Source organism: Acanthopagrus latus, chromosome 21, assembly GCF_904848185.1.
Source record: "Acanthopagrus latus isolate v.2019 chromosome 21, fAcaLat1.1, whole genome shotgun sequence".
Lineage (NCBI taxonomy): Eukaryota > Metazoa > Chordata > Actinopteri > Spariformes > Sparidae > Acanthopagrus > Acanthopagrus latus.
Window position 1 is genome coordinate 5,830,742 of NC_051059.1, and position 16,180 is coordinate 5,846,921.

Consider the following 16,180-nt stretch of genomic DNA (forward strand, 5'->3'; position numbering starts at 1 on the left):
TTTAAAAAAACACATCAACAATGACCAATACCTGTAAGCTCACTACAGAAAAACAAATGACCTCTTTGACTCTTATCCAAGCGTGTGCGTTGAATTATTGTGTATGTATTAATTCACCCATCAGTCCTAAGATCAGCCAGGACTGCCTGCTCATGTTTCAACAATTTGCAATCAAGAAGTTAAATTTCTCGAAGAGGGAAACATGAAATTATCTTGAATCAGTTGCTGGGGTCAGGAGTTTAAAGCGGCTCTATGTAACAAGTTCTAGCAATTTAGTGCTTCTCTTCGCTCCACTAACAGACAAAAATAGCAGCTAACGCTCCTTTAGGAATAGACTCTGCTAACACAAACAAACAACTGGCTTCCAGCACAACATAGAATTTCCACTGAGCCCCTTTAGAAAAAGAGAAATGAAAGAAGAAAAAAAAAAATACATTGAGGATTATTGCTTCCTCATGAAGTACAGTCAATTTGCTTCTACATCAGACGGATATTGGTGTCAGATGAAAGATGGATTCATGCAGAGTAGGTATCTTCTGAACATGTATAAATGGTTGCATATGAAAGACACTGTGTGCTTCCTGCTTATTCCAGTTCGTATACAGACAGTGGTAGACCTAATGCTGAGAGGAAGGATAAGTGGTCATGCTGTTTGAGCATGCTTGTCTGCCTAAAGGCCTATTTGTGAATCACTACTTGTCTATAGCTCTTTATTACGCAGATCCTCCCCGGGGGATTGAAAGAGTCTTCGGTGACAGTGAATGACCTGACATCTTTTTAAGTCTATTAAGTGGTAGGTGTTCGCTCTTGCTGTCACAATCGAAGAATCAATACCTCTCAATGATGAGAAGTCCCTTCCAATATAATAACCATCTCCCGAATCCCTTGAATGTTAATCTCCTCTCAGCCCTCACTTTGCTCATTCTGCTCAGCGCCGTCCTGACCGATCTCACTGTGATTTCAATAACTACAACAGGCCTCCACACATGTCAGGGCCTCGGTAAACACGCTGAATGGAAATGGGAAGGATCCTTTCAACGGGCCCGCTGAGCGTGACTTTTAAGATATTTTAAGCTGTCACTAATCTGCAGACTTAATTAAGTCTCATCAGGACATCATATCATGCTAGTGCCTGGCACTGTGTGAGGGGATCACAGCGCAGACAGATGACAGAGATAAGTGCTCTCATTAGCCACCAAGACGGTATCGACAAGAAACCGCATGCTCCTTGCTAATGGGAACACTCCAGTGTGCCATTAGAACGTGCAGCGGTGCAATCTGGGAGATGTCACAAGGTCAAGAGGTAACCAAGGAACAATTTATGGGAAACGGAATCCACACAGTCAAAGGCTTTTTATATATTTATTGTAGTCACATGCCTGTCATCAGCAAATCATGATAATGACACAACTGAAGGTGAATCACTTTTTACCATCCAACAAAATGAAACAGCTGTAAATGAAATATCAGTGCTACGAGCATGTGAAACATTCTGACCACAGTTATATACATGGGTGTTTTTTTCTTATCTTATACAAACTTAACTGTTTGCTAAATATGAATCGTAGCTTAGCTTAGCTTAGTTTATTTAAAGTCAGGAAACAGAGGAAAGGATAGACCTCACATGACAGCCCTTTTCTTCGTTGAAAGTCATATGAACATAAAGGTAATCTGACAAATGGCTGTCATTGAATAGCATCCCAGTTAATCTGCAACTGAAAGGGTGATTCATAGTACAAATCTGGAGGCATATTTGGACATATTTCGAGGTAAAACAACACATTTGGTAACTCGTTAGCTGATGCTAGCATTCAACAACCTCTTAGCTAACATTACAACTTGATAATGTCCAATATTTCAATTTCATGTTGAGGGAGATGTCTCCAAGATGTGTGTCGATATTTCTCAAATTAGTTTAGGCCTTTCCTAATCATGAGGTGTCAACAGTATCATATCCAACAGTGACATTAGCTAGACTGTGGTTGAATGCCAATGATGGCTGTTGTCTGATGGAAGCTAATCCGTTATTAAAGCTGTTGTTTTAGTTTTGTTGAAGTAGGCTCCAATGTCCCCCTGGATTAAACTATACATTGTCTCTACAGTTACTTATAAACCTGGAAGCACTATATGATAATAATTTGTCAGGTTGCCTACGTTTATGTGCCTTGTACCACAGAACACTGAAGTACGACACTGGAGTGAGAAAATCTGCAAAGTCCGGCAATGAAGAGACTCCAGGAAGTCACTGCTTCGGGTCAAGAAACTGTCTGAAACACAACCCACTGTAAAACCACAAGTAGTCATATTTTATGAAAAAAAAAAGAAAAAAAAAAAAGAACTAACTATTTAAAAGGTCTCTTTTTATCTGTAGCAGTTTACATGTATTAATCACTTTTTGTGTGCGGATTGTAATGTGATATTGAAAAGTTAAACCATTCCCGTCTCTCTCCTACAGAAGCCTGTGGACAATTTTTTTAAGGTTGGTCTTTCACTCAGATATGTACTTGTTATCCCCCTCGTTCCTGTCTTTGTGCTAATATAAGATAACAGCCTGCCGTCTGTAGCATCATTTTTAAAAAAAAAAATCAAAAAAACAACTAATGTGCAAGCGGTCAGAATCATCTTTTAGCAAGAAAATGAAAAACACCAACTATTGCTGTAAAAATGCTATTGTGTTGTAGTTTTTTCCATTTTAGTTGCAAAACAAACCCATTATACAACATTTCAGGGCACCTCGAGTGACTCCAACATCCCAATAAATTTGAATCACAGCTTTACATCTCTGTATTAATAGCCTGACAACAAAGAAATCCAATTACTCGCCCGCAGCCAATTTGTCAAACAAAGCCCCTGTCCTCTGGAAGTACATGACATACCCTTTACATGTGTGATATAAAACCTCTCCGGATGCAGATGGGCTCCACTTGTTAAGAAGTCATTTTCACATGCCGTCATCTCCTGATGTGATCCTTTGTGCCAAATCCCTATTTAATAAGCACTTCTCCGCATTCAAGCTCAGAACAAAACAAATCAGCTTGTATTAACGCTTCTCATAAGTCAAAGAGGTCTTTTTTTTCACCGGGGTTATTAAGATGACATTGAATTTTGATAATGTTGCAGCCAAGAGCTTTACAGGGAGAAGGGCATGGCGCTCTGTGTCCCTGTTGTGTTTTTACCCTGCCAGACGGCTTAGTCATAGAGATACAAGGTTGTATTTCTTGACGTAATCTACAAGATGGAGTGTACTGACACTCCACTATATGGAGGCAAGGCTCTTCTCATACTGTACACATGCTATATGTCATACTTATCGGACGCTCTCTTTAATGCAGTTCAGGGATGGCTGTTTAAAAGCTCCACTGGGGATTTGGTTTACGTGTGCTTGGGTGGTTCAATGCGGGTTCAGCAGACGTCCCTCACTCCCTGAAAAAGGCTGTTAAGATTTGTGCATGGTCCCAGTGACCTCGATTTGAAAGATAATGCTCTTTGATATTAAGGAAAACTCTTTTGCTCTGCACAAAAATGTTCTCCTAAATGGCTCTGAATGTGAGGCGCTCCTCCTCTGCAGGGACAGGGAGTTGCTGAGAGAATCCGGAATGGTGATGAGGATTATAAACCTTGTGTTTTTTATGGCACATAATGCGTTCTGTTTATGACACAGTCATCTGTCTGAGAGGCTCGCACACTGTTGCCTGGAGCCTTTGTATATATTTACTGCATTTTGCAAAAGCAAAGCTCATATGGCTATGTCTGAGAAGTGCTGAAATGCTGAGACAAATACCCATGACTCACATGTTTAGATGTATGTTTTTTTTGTGATGTGATGGCAAATATAAATAATATGTCATGGGGATATGTTTTGAGTGTTTAACTTTACTGAGTCAGACTGCGTGTCAGGGTTTGGTGAGTGAATGACTGTAGGGGAGGCTGTGGCTGTGGCAGGTGTGAGTTAGGAGCGGGGGCAATACGCCAGCGCTGCGCCGGTTTGTTGCCCATGTGCTTTTGAAAAAAGGAAGGCAGCAGAGCTCGGAGCTGGCGCACAGCTGGACGAGACAACAGGAAGTACAAAGGCGGGTTCCAGCATGGAGCCAGACACACCAACAAAATGGCCGTCAGGGACGCCACTTCCCACAGCAGGGACACCGTCGTCTCAGTTCCCATGCTGGGCCCGGTCGAGGTGAATGTCACATGCGGTGGCGACAAAGTGGCGGAGAGCTCATGCCCGATTCTGTTTATGGGAGAAGCGGCTGAGTTGACATGAGGGGACATAACATTGACAAACTCAAGTGCATAATAAGGCAGCCAGCTAATTGCAAAAACCAGCATTGAACCAATCAGCAGAGCGGTGGCCTTCTTGTTGCGCCTGTCGGCGGCCAGAGTGCCCCTGCAGCTGTGGAGGTGAGAGATGATGAGGCCACAGTTGAGGGCGATACAGAGGAGAGGGGCCACGTAATAGAGCAGGAACGCAGGGACCAGGAAGAAGAGCCACTCGTCTCGGCCCACTGACCACGTGCAACCCTTATCGAAGTCGATGTAGGTGACCTTGGGTAGAGCCATGGTTACTGAGACCAGCCAAATAGCCACAACGGTGCATAACCTGTGGAAGAGGAAGACAGGGCACATGTTTGTTTGTTGTGCAGGAGGATCATGAATAAGTAGCTATATAAGTAGCTCGTATATGCTGCAAGAAAACACATCAGCTGCCTGCAGTGGATTCTAACAACACTGGGGAGATCAGCTAGGCCTTTCAGTTTATACAGAATCATTTCATCAGCTGAAAATACTGAATAGTTTTAAAGAAGGACGATTTCACACAGTCTGTTTAAACATCTTGTCGTTGTGCTCCCTACTGAAAACAGTTGGAGCTGCGGGAAATCGGATATTCAACCGCACAAGATTTAACCTCAATGGTTCAGGATTAAGTTCAGAAGAGAAAAGAAATCTGGGAGTGTGGAAAGTTCAAAGTGAGCCCCTGATCTCTGCCTGAGGCTGTGGCTCAAGGCTACAGTGGAAGTTACCAACATAACTCACCTGAATTTCAATCAAACTGCTGGTGGTAAGTTGCGTCATAGTAAAGGTAGGTGTCAGGTTTTGACATGGAGGAATAATTCATGGACTAAAAAAGACACCATCTCTGATTCTGCTCCATCAATATTAATCTTTTTATCTTTTTTATTATGCATGAGTACTGTTTTAAAGTACAACGTTGTCAGCCCCAAGGCTAATGTACGGAGCCCGGGAGGTGAGATGGATGAGTTCGTTTTTTTTTTTAAATGACAAAAACCTCCTGATTTAGTAATTTTTTATCATGCAAAAAACACATCCATGTCACCTCCCGGGCTCTGTAATTAAAAGAGCTGTGCGCATATAGCACATCAGTTTCTATTATTTAGATCTCTCAAAAATGTTTTGTTTTGTTTTAGTTTAAAGAATTATCAATAGTCATAAATCTAGGTGCTGTATCGTAGGCGACTGTACTTGTTTCGGTTTTTTGAAGATGTTTCACCTCTCATCCAAGAGGCTCCTTCAGTTCTAACTAACTGGAGGGGAGTCGGAGGCTTTTAAACTCTGTGTGGGAGTGTCCTTACAGAGTCGTTAAGGTCATGTGCGAGCTCTGAGTTTCAGAGTCGTTAGGGCCGCTTGTTGGTCATTGGTCAAACCGGCCTTTGTGTGGGTTGCTAAGGCTAGCTGAGCCCAGGTGTGAATGGTTGTTAAGCTGTCTGGGAAGAGAGCTCAGTAGAGCATTGTACAACTATGTAAGGACACTCCCTCACAGAGTTTAAAAGCCAGCCAACTCCCCTCCAGTTAGTTAGAACTGAAGAAGTCTCTTGGATCAGATGTGAAACATCTTCAAGAAACTGAAACACATCCAGTTGCCTATGATACAGCCCTTAGACTTATCATGACCTGAATGACTGAATGACCTTAATCAATATATAGATAATGGTATTATTGGCTTGAATTCATCAGAAACTGTCGTTAGTTCTCATTTCACTAACTAACATGCAAGATTTATTAATATTTTGCACGCCTCGTTTATTAAAACACGTGCGTGTTAGAAAAAAAACAACCATGTCACCTCCCTGACTCTATATTAATGTTCCTACTGGAGACATGGCACATTTAAACATGCTACAAAACTAAGGGTAATCCTTTAAAACAAAGGAGTGTTAATTGCCTATAATAGCCTGGCACATGCAAGCTCACCTCTACTATGCAAAGTGATACTCACACTTGTATCATGCTAGCAGGCGGTCTCGTCCGCTGTGCCACAATACGATACCTCAACACCGACAGCGCTGCCAGGCTGAAGATCTCAGCTCCCACCGTCACTGAGGTCATGAAGCCCAGGAGGACGCAGGTCCCGCCACCAAGCTGCCAGTCCTGGAAGCTTGCACTCAGGAGGACGCAGGGCAGGGTGAACAGGGCGCCCAGGTCCGCCAGGCTGAGGTTGAGGAGCAGGAGGGAGCTTGGCTTGGAGCGACTGCGGGGGTTCCTCACCAGCACCAGCCACAGCAGGAGGTGACCTCCGACCCCGACCACGAGAGACACCAGGCTGACCATGGGGAGGACCACGGTGAAGGCGATGGTGGTGTTGGTGGAGACCATGTTGAAAAGGAGGTTGACTATGGCAGGCATGGTGCAGGCGCTGGTCTGGGTAAGGAACAAAATCGCTGGGATGAGGCCAGATTTAAAGATAGAGACAAAATGGTGAGTAAGTGCCTCAAAAAAAAAAAAAAAAAAAACACAATGAGAAGGAGCAATGAGAAGGGAAGTGCCAGATGAAGGGAATCGAAGGTGATACAGGGGTCGAGAGGAGAGAAAAAAACTGCGAGAAAGTAGAAATGAGACGAGACAGGAGCCGCACAGAGATGATGAGAAAGCAAATGAGCAATAGAGAATATTTAGAGGTGAAGATTGCCAACAAGTGTGACAGCAAGGTAGACGAAATCAGAAATATAGAGTGACTGCAGAGTGATTAAAGTCACAGTTAGAAAGCTAATTTAAATAATGAAGCTTCTCCCATGTATTATTCATGTTTATAATAGTCGTCGCTCCGTGGGTCCCAAATCACCTGTAATTCAGAGCTCACCAGGCTTCCCCTGCCACCGACAGGCCTGATGAGCCCCCCCCACACCCCCTCGCTCAGGAGGATTTAGCAATACACTTGATGACATCGGTGAGTCGACTGCATCGTGACAGAAAGAAGGCAACTCACCCTGCGCATGCCACAGACAGAAGAAGGGAGCTTGACAAACAACGCACAAACTAGTCGTGCAGAGGGAAAAAAGAAAAGTGCGGCCCATGGCAAAACAGCAGACGGTCGACCAGAGCGCAGACCTGCAAGTACACAAACCACTTATCCCCCCGTCAGCAAACATGGCATTTATTAGACGTCTTGGCTACCTGCGCACTGACATTTAGGAAGGATTCCTGAATTAATGATTTTACATCAAGTGCCTGGACAGAGTGTCCGACGTTTGCCTTGATCCCTCAACCCTCAAGCGCACAAACAGGAGAACATCACCGAAATTTTCAGCAGTGTCACCGGTGGCTCTGCTGATCGATTGAGCCTGTCGCTGTTAGCATCCCACAGGACCATCCGCGACCAAACAAACCACAGCGCTTTGAAGACGGATTAAACCGACGGCTCTTTGGAAACACCCAGGGAGTTGTCTCCTGAGACAAGTCGTCTAATATCCCATGTATTATACAACTTTTACTTTGATGCATTTTGTTAAACCACATGGATACTATATGAGGTGAGACAGCCACACCATGCTCGGCAGTTGAACACTTAAAATGTGTTCCAGTAGCAGCGGGATGTAACCAATTACAGCTCGGGCCCGGTGTTACGAGAGTGGCCGCAAGCCAATATCAATGAGATAAAATTGCAATGGATTACATGCGTGCTTCATTTTCCTGTAAATCCGCTCAGGTTTAGGTAGATAATCCAAATCCAGAGGGGCTTTGCCTGGGAAATAGCAGACTTCACCGTCACCATTAAAACCTCCTACATAGACACATTATAACGTAATGTAAACAATCAAATCAGCTGTTACAGGAAAAGGGCTTATAATAGATTAAGAGACTAAAAAAATAATAAATGCTCTCAGAATTAATTAATTTCAAATTATGGAAGACGTTCTCAAAGTTACAAATCATCACTTAGTGTTGTAGGCCTACAATAGGCAAACTAAAATCCTTTACTCAAGTAAGAACAGAAATACCGTACTATACATTTGATGGCAACATGTAATTCAATATGCAGAATGACCCCCTGCTAACTCTGTTTTGGAGTTGACATGTACACAACTAGCGTTGCCACCCATCTCGTTTTTTCCCAGAATTGTTCTTTTTCTGCATAAGCTGTCCCGGGAAAATATAAATCTCCCTCAGGACACAATATGTCCTGCATTTGGTTTCCTTCGTTCTGTAGTTTAGAAAAATTCCCACCAAAAATGTCTCTGCTTTCTTCCCGTTTATAGTCTACGTCTAGGCCATACATCCAATCACGTGATGAGGCGCACCTTGCGCGAGTGTTCGACGTTAAGACGCTAAAACTTCTTTGAGCATTGGATGGAGTCCAACGCTCAAAGAAGTTTTAGCATCTTCAGGAGATGGAGCAAATACATGCAAGCCACCAGCGTGAAAACAACTTTATTCTACTTACAATCCTGACTGGATGAAACTTTCGGAGTTTGAAGTTGAAGGTACGGCAGATCCAGGGAGACAAATATTCCGCCACATGCGTTTTGTGTCCAGTGAAAATCTCTGTAAAGCATGAAGGAAAAACCGCTTTGAAAAAAGCATCAAGGTGCAATATTTGGTCAAGTGTCCCTTTTTTCCACAAACCCAAGGTGGCAACCCTATACACAACTATCACACCAGCTTTGGACCGCATAGAGGAGGACATTTTCAGGTGCAGGGCCTGAATTGGAACCAGAACCAGGTGGCAATGGAACTGGGCTCAGAAGCTTCTACGGATGTCATGGCAGAGGTAAAAAGAGAGAAAAAGAGGGAATGACCGAGCACGAGTTAAGTCACTATCGGTGACTTAACATCGGTGACGTCTTTTGTTTATAAAAGCTGCAGACAGACACCGAGCTGGACTAACCCATTGCTGCTGTTGCACAGTGTACAACTGTACTAACAAAGTTGGCTAGTGTTTGACGCAAACCATCTGGCATTTTAAACTTTGCTCCACAAATAAGCCCCTTAACCAGTAATCGTGTTCGATGTGACATCATCAATATGATTTGAAAATGCCAGTGTGTGGCAGTGGGATGCATCATTACACCCACTTCTGTCAAAACCTGATCAACTGTGTCCTCGATACCGTGTGAGGGACAGATGGACAAGCAAATGAACAAACGTTCATTTGTTCATTCATTTTCATCCATCTGTCCCTTTTCATGCTGTATCTCACTCAAGCTCAAACATGCCTGTCCAAATCTCATCTTCGGGGGTGTGCTGTAATGTGGGCTTTACACGCAAAGCAAAGAAGGTCAGCGAGGCAGCCCAGTTGGTGTTTTGGACAGAGATTCATCACTTACTACTCACTGTTTATGTTGAATAAAGCCCTTGCACGAACACAATTAAATCATTTATTTGAGGGGGGGGGGGGGGGAATGACAAATTAGCAACCTGCCTCCAGCCTTACTAAATTTGACATCTCACATCATAACACAGAAGCTGACGACAGAGCTTCGTAGTATTTACATTTGTCTTGTCACTCTGGTCTAGCACAGCACCGGTTACAGAAACTGTATGAGAAGTGGGGAAGAGCTAAGAGGGAGAGCTGTAACGTGACGGATGAGGAGAGACAGCCAAGTGCGCTGTGATAGGAAGTGCACAGACAGGAATTGAGCAACACAAGGCTAAACTAATTGTGTTTCATTTTAAGACACACTGACCTTCATGTGAACTGATTTACTGGTTTAGAAGTTGTGATGGGCTCAGGGCTATTTTTAGTCCAAACACTTTTCCCCCCTCTGCCACAGTATGGATTAACACTCGTCCACAGCATGAAAATCAATCAATCCCGGGTTGTTTTCAGAGGAAAGCAGAAGGAAACCAATGTTGATATAACGACAAAAATGTATTTAGAAATAAGATTGCGTGACATGTGCAACGAAAAACCTGAATAAATGTGTGGTGAAACTTTGAGAAAGCAGATGCTTCCATACAGGCGTAAAGAGTTAAAGACTGTCTGTAGGAATATTATGAATCATTGTCTCTGGTGAGTCAGCAGGTCTTAAGTCAAATGAACAGATGTATGTACAGTACAGGAGATGTTGGAGCATAAAGCAACACAACACTCTCGATTATCATCATTCATCAAAACACCAAATAAGGGCATTGATTCCTCCATTGCAGTTCTCAAAATATGTTGAATCTATGACCAGGAAGCCGTTCTGACTCAGCCAGCCAAGTCTCATCGATCTGCATACAAAGTTTGCATGAGGGTGATATGCCACTTGTTCCCACGGATACCTGTGGAGGGCAGGTGTGTCCAAATAACACGCATCAAAACAATGTCAGGTGACATAGTCTTGAGACTGTTAAAGGCCAGGTAGAGGGTGGAGTGGGACACACAAACATTGGACTTTAATCAAGGTGGCTGGTATTTGTACCTGGTGTGACAAACAAAATGCAACATAACCCAACATATCTTAATCAAGTGTAACTTTATGCAGAGTAACTTAATGCAACATAACTTAGAGAAATGTAAACATAACACAATGTAACATAATGCAATGTAACATAAAGCAACTTAACTTAGTGCGGTGTAACACCATGCTATCTAACATCACGCCATGTAACGTTATGCAACATACATTTTAACCCAACCCACCCTTGTTTTCTAAACCTTACCAAGTAGTTGTTGCCAAAAAACAAACAAGCTGCAACCGTTATACATTAACCACAATTATGTTTATTACCATGACAACAAATTTTACCTGACCATGAACTGAACTGAATATCTAGCGCCACAATGGTCCAGTTCTTTGGTTTGTCACCAATTACTCGCAAAAATGACACGACATTCCAACCAGCTCCAGCTGTAACATTGTGTTCAGTGCTCATTGGCAAATGTTGGCATACAAAACTAAGATGGTGAAACAACTTAATAGCGTCATCATTGTGAACATCTCAGCATACTAATGGGAGTTCAAAGCACTTACTGTGCCTACAGTAAGCGTCGCCCTCACTGAGCTGCTTGCATGAGGATTGATTAAAGTTCTTTATCGAATCGTCAGTATTATATTGCCCTTTTCCCAATAAATGTATATTTAAATTAAAGTTAAAGTTTGTAAAATCAAAGCAGAAAAAAGTCTACTTGAAGTATAATTTCATATCCAGTGGGTTTAAGTAGCTCTAGGTTGAACTAGGTAAGGCTATTGGGTCATGGGTCAACTACAATGTATTATGCAGTTATTAAATATATATATATATATATATATATATATATATATATATATATATATATATATATATATATATATATATATATATATAAAACTGATCAATAAAATAGTTGCACATTGGAACCAGGCGTACCTCAGGCTTTACTGGCAACATTTCAATCCAGCACTAAGTCCTCCTCAGCACATAATGTAGACCCACGACAGGGAAATTACGTAACAGGCTGTCCAGTCACATCATAATCACTTAATCACATTCATATGTGCCAGGACATCCTGATCAGGATTTAAATGTTAGGGTGCTACAGCAGCTCAGTTGGTAGAGCAGGCATCCCGTGTACAGCACCGTCTGCAGTGGCCCAGAGTTCGAGTCTGACATTTTCCTGCATGTCATTTATCCTGTTTCTTGTCACCTCTCAATACGGTTGTCTATAACCGTAACCATTGTATGTTATGTAATAAAGCCCTGAAACCCCCCCCCAAATGTGTTAAAAATTAAACACTTAAGTATGAATAAGTGCACAACGTTAACTCTAAGATTTGCTACACAATCACTCACTCGGCAGGTCAGACGAGCATCCACTGAGATGTCAATAAAAATACAAATTTCATCAAATCGTCAAACCTCAAGTGGGTTAAATCAGAAGCCAAGAATTTAGTGCTGCAACTCTGGCCCAGGTGTGGACTGGAAGTAGAACTCTAAAGCAATTGCAGTGGTCAGAAATGTGCAGAGAGGAAGTATAAAGAGGTTAAATGTATGTGCCTCACTTACTGCTCAGGGGAGAAGCCCTCCGCTCACCATCAGCTGATGTGCTGTATAAAGAGGAGAAAGAGAGGACACACACCTGCGGTCCTCTCTTTCCCTGTATCCCCTCCTCCTCTTCACTCCCCATGCTACCTTGTATGCACACACATACACACACACAAGCAGTATGGTGTATTAGTGCAGTATGCGATGTGACAAGGAGGGAGGCTGTGCTTTCTTTTCTCTTCACCCACAAAGAGTGAGGATAATGTAAATTACCAGTCAAGTGAGCCACTGACTGTATTAATGGGAAGTCCAGATTCCAAAGACTGTATAATCAATAGTGGATAGCACCAATGTGTTTTTTGAAATCTTGTTAATGGCATTATGGACGTCGCCATTTTGCTTATTGGAGCCAGAAGTGGCCATATTTGGTCAGGAGGGTTCATAATGTACTAAACGAGTGACTGAGACAATAAACTAACCAGGACACTGTTTACTGAAGTCATATAAAAATTAGAAAGAGGGTAATTTTCTCATAAGCTTACCTGTTGCAACCAGTGGATTTGCCCCCTGCTAGTGAAAGAATGAAGCTATTTCTTTTTTAGTTACTGTTTTACAAGTATCCATTTATGCCTTTGTTGACTGGAGGGCTGGTGAACTGACAGGAAAGAGGGGAGAGAGAGGAATCATATAAAGCTTAACGCACCGCTATTCCCAGAAGACCCGCCTGCAGAAATATATGTTTGAACAATGAAATCCTTTGCTTTGGCCTCACAGCACCTGATACTGTATGGGAAAAAAACACCACAAACGACTACCTCAACAACCACGTCAAGGACAACATATGGCTTGAGATTGGCCGATGAAGGTGGTAAAGAAGCTGATATTCACTTGATTACACTATGGAAAGGGACTTCGGGATCCAGGGGGAACTTATCGGGTCTCATTCATGAAACATAAACACCAATCATCTGATTATGAAGTGTACTTGTTAACATATCCACACTGGTGGGAGACATTTTTTCTGCTGTCAGTGTCAAATTCTTTAAGACCTTTATATGGGCAAAGGTATGTGGACACATGCTTCATGTGCTTTTGGCGTGTTTTGGGCTTGTTTCCATTAAATTGAAGTCTTAAGGTTATGACATACAATGATGTTTTATACAACTGTGTGCTTTCAGTTCGACCAACAGGGCCCTCTCTTGTTCCAACGTGACAAAAAACAATAAGATGCATAAAGACGTGGTTTTCAGGGATTGGTGTGGATGAACTTGACTGCCCTGTCACCTATAATGAACACATTTGGGATGAACTGTCATGTCGACGAGAGGCACATCTCAAATCATATCAGTGTCTGACTTCACCAATGCTCTAGTAGCTGCACCAGAGGCTGGATTCAACATGACCAAAGGCCTAAATGTCCTCCCAAGTGGATACGTACATGGACAGCTGCGGACATATGGTTGTTCTGCTTATAATAGAGCTTCACAGATACCTGATTTTCAGGGCCAGTCTTAATACCAATATTTGGGAATGAAAAATTCAGACAGCGACATATTGGCCGATATATATGCATGCTTTGCATTGATCCATCAAATGTGGTTTTCAAACTCAAAGATATGTAGTAGGACAATATATCTACGGCAATTTAGTCAATGCTCAGAAACAGCAAGGTTCACTGGAAATTTAATTATTTTGAAATATACAATAATAATAATAATAATAAAACATGATTTACAAGTCATATGTTAGTCATTGAAAAATTTTTTTGTGGCCCTTGATTTGTATTTGAGTACCCCTGGCATATATGGTACTGCTACGATATGGACATTGGCCAATTAACTTTAGTCAGGCTTTAGCTTAAGCTACCTTCTGGACATACAAGTAGCCGTATTCTGTAGCTTGTTGTAGCACCGTAGCCAAGATGGTGTGGACTTTGCTTATGTTAAAAAAAAAAAATGGAGGTCTGTTGATGTCCGCAGACCTTTCTGCACTCGCAGAATCAGGAAGTTTTATTTCACCTTAATTGTCTCATAGATGGAAACAGCTTTGTGAGGTTGTACACGGGCACTGTAGCTGTTTGAGCTAAATGCTAAAGCTGGCATTATAACATGTACATGACAATGTCAACATGCATGTTAGCATTTCTAATATTTGCTAATTAGCAGCTGACACAAACTAAAGACCTGATGATGGCGCTAAAGAAAGTCTGGTGATCGCCAGTGTTTTTAGAGTTCATTCTAGTAGGGTCATGAATGTCAAGATGTTTGACTGGATAAGTGACAACTCTGGCAAAAAAATGTATAACAGTAGAATCAAATCAAAAAGTTCACTGACATTCATCCTCTGAGGAACATGAACGTGTGTACAATCCAATCATTTTTCAGCGCTATGAAGGCTTATGGTCAACAGAAGACTCAGAGTTCTGTAGGGTTTCCACACATTTTTGCCCATACGGTGTTTCTCGAGTATACAACTTTGCCGTCTCAAGTGTGAAACTTCACCTCTTCTCCGTGGCTTTGTTACCTCAGCCGGCCTCTGTTCCCGCAGGTATTTGTTGTCTACAAAATATCTCACTCCCACTAAACCTGACACTGCCTCGGCTCCTCCAACACAGACCTATCACTTTCCTTTTCACTCACACAAACTGACACACACACGCACACACACCTAAACAAAGGGAGCGCACAAACACAACACCTACACAAGTGCAGAAAAACACCTAGGCATCCACACACAGCTTTAATCTCCACTAATTGCTGGCAGTGGTTATTATGAGACTCATTTGTCTGCAGGGAAAACAAACAGGTACAAATGAGAGGGAAAGAGAGAGAGAGCAGGGGGATGAACAGAGTGAGAGAGCTTTAAGAACGAGACAGATGCAGAGATGAGACGGACGGAAGGAGGGAGGGAGGGCGACTCGACTGCTCCCGCCAAGGCCTGCGTGGAAAGTGTCAAACACGCCTCCTCAGATCGTAAAGATGGATACGAGCAGAATAGCAGCCTTTTATGAACCTGAGAGGAAAAACACAGCGACAGCTGCGTCGGTGGGAGATGTCTGAGGGTTCAGCGCGGAGTCAAAGGAATCCAAGTGCGTGGCGCTCTGTTGCGTCATGCTCGTTCTTTTAATGGAGGGATAAAGGTGCTAACCTGAGCTGTGGCAGGAAAATGAAAGCAGTAAATTTTATGGGTTTACTGGTTCACTTGATGCTCTGGTTGCTGCCTCTGGTAGGTTTTACAGCACAGTGGGGTTCAAACCTAGACTCAGTTTGACTGTGTGGTTGGTCTTTGTTTATTGTCTTCTCTTTTTTTGCTCTGTAATCTGATGTTTCTTTGCTGTATATAGTCTGTCTTCCTGGCTGCACTGTCATTCAGGTACAGGGGGAAAAAAAAACACTGTGGCTTGATTGTATTTTTCTAAACCAATCACAGTTGTCGGATTGGCTTAAAATTGTCACAGGTGCAGAGAACAGCAGTGGTGACGCCTGAAAAATAATGTCATGGGAACTTATTTTGCACACGGTGAGGCGAGATCTGGCAGTAAAACATCGACATCGCCTCAGAGGAAAATATAGGAGTTATCGGCTTATTGAGATTTGTACCGTCAGCGACCATGTAAGGGTTTGAGTAACCTGCCACTTAGGTTGCTAAGTCTGAGGTTAACACGCAGACAGCAGAAGGAAAGAGAATGCCATCTGAACCAGTCGGCCAATGGGACATTTTCAGATGGCGGCCATTTTCCTCTGACATCGCTGAGGTTGTGAGGCTCAAAAGTCGTCCTGCTGTGTTCCAGGTCATAAGTCCTGTAAAATTAGCAAATCTGACTGATCATCATCATTTCACTGCTTCCTGATTGATCAGCAACTGAAAAGAGAATTGGTTGTGAAAATACAGCGGGACATCAGGCTGTATCTCAGTGTGAAACAACATGTTTGATAATGTTAGCGTTCAACTGCTTTGTAGCTAACGTTGCTCTATGACAGTGTTACACAATACGTTGGGA

General features: G+C 42.6%; 1 protein-coding gene across 1 annotated transcript; it reads right to left on the reverse strand.

Annotated features, from left to right (window-relative positions):
• Nucleotides 1–1,522: 1,522 nt before the first annotated feature.
• Nucleotides 1,523–6,639, reverse strand: si:ch211-119o8.4 (galanin receptor type 1). Its single transcript, XM_037084103.1, has 2 exons — nucleotides 6,233–6,639; nucleotides 1,523–4,597 (listed from the first exon to the last, which is right to left on the reverse strand). Exons 1-2 carry the CDS (start codon nucleotides 6,637–6,639, stop codon nucleotides 3,874–3,876), a joined length of 1,131 nt encoding a protein of 376 aa, XP_036939998.1. The 3' UTR covers nucleotides 1,523–3,873.
• Between the last annotated feature and the right edge of the window lie 9,541 nt (nucleotides 6,640–16,180).

What these genes read in the sequence shown, in the direction of transcription:
- si:ch211-119o8.4 (XM_037084103.1), bottom strand. Translation starts at nt 6,639, where the DNA reads ATGCCTGCCATAGTCAACCTCCTTTTCAACATGGTCTCCACCAACACC. An exon ending in CCTGCTAGCATGATACAAGT is followed by an intron (nt 4,598 to 6,232) that starts GTGAGTATCACT and finishes CCTCTTCCACAG; the next exon opens with GTTATGCACCGTTGTGGCTA.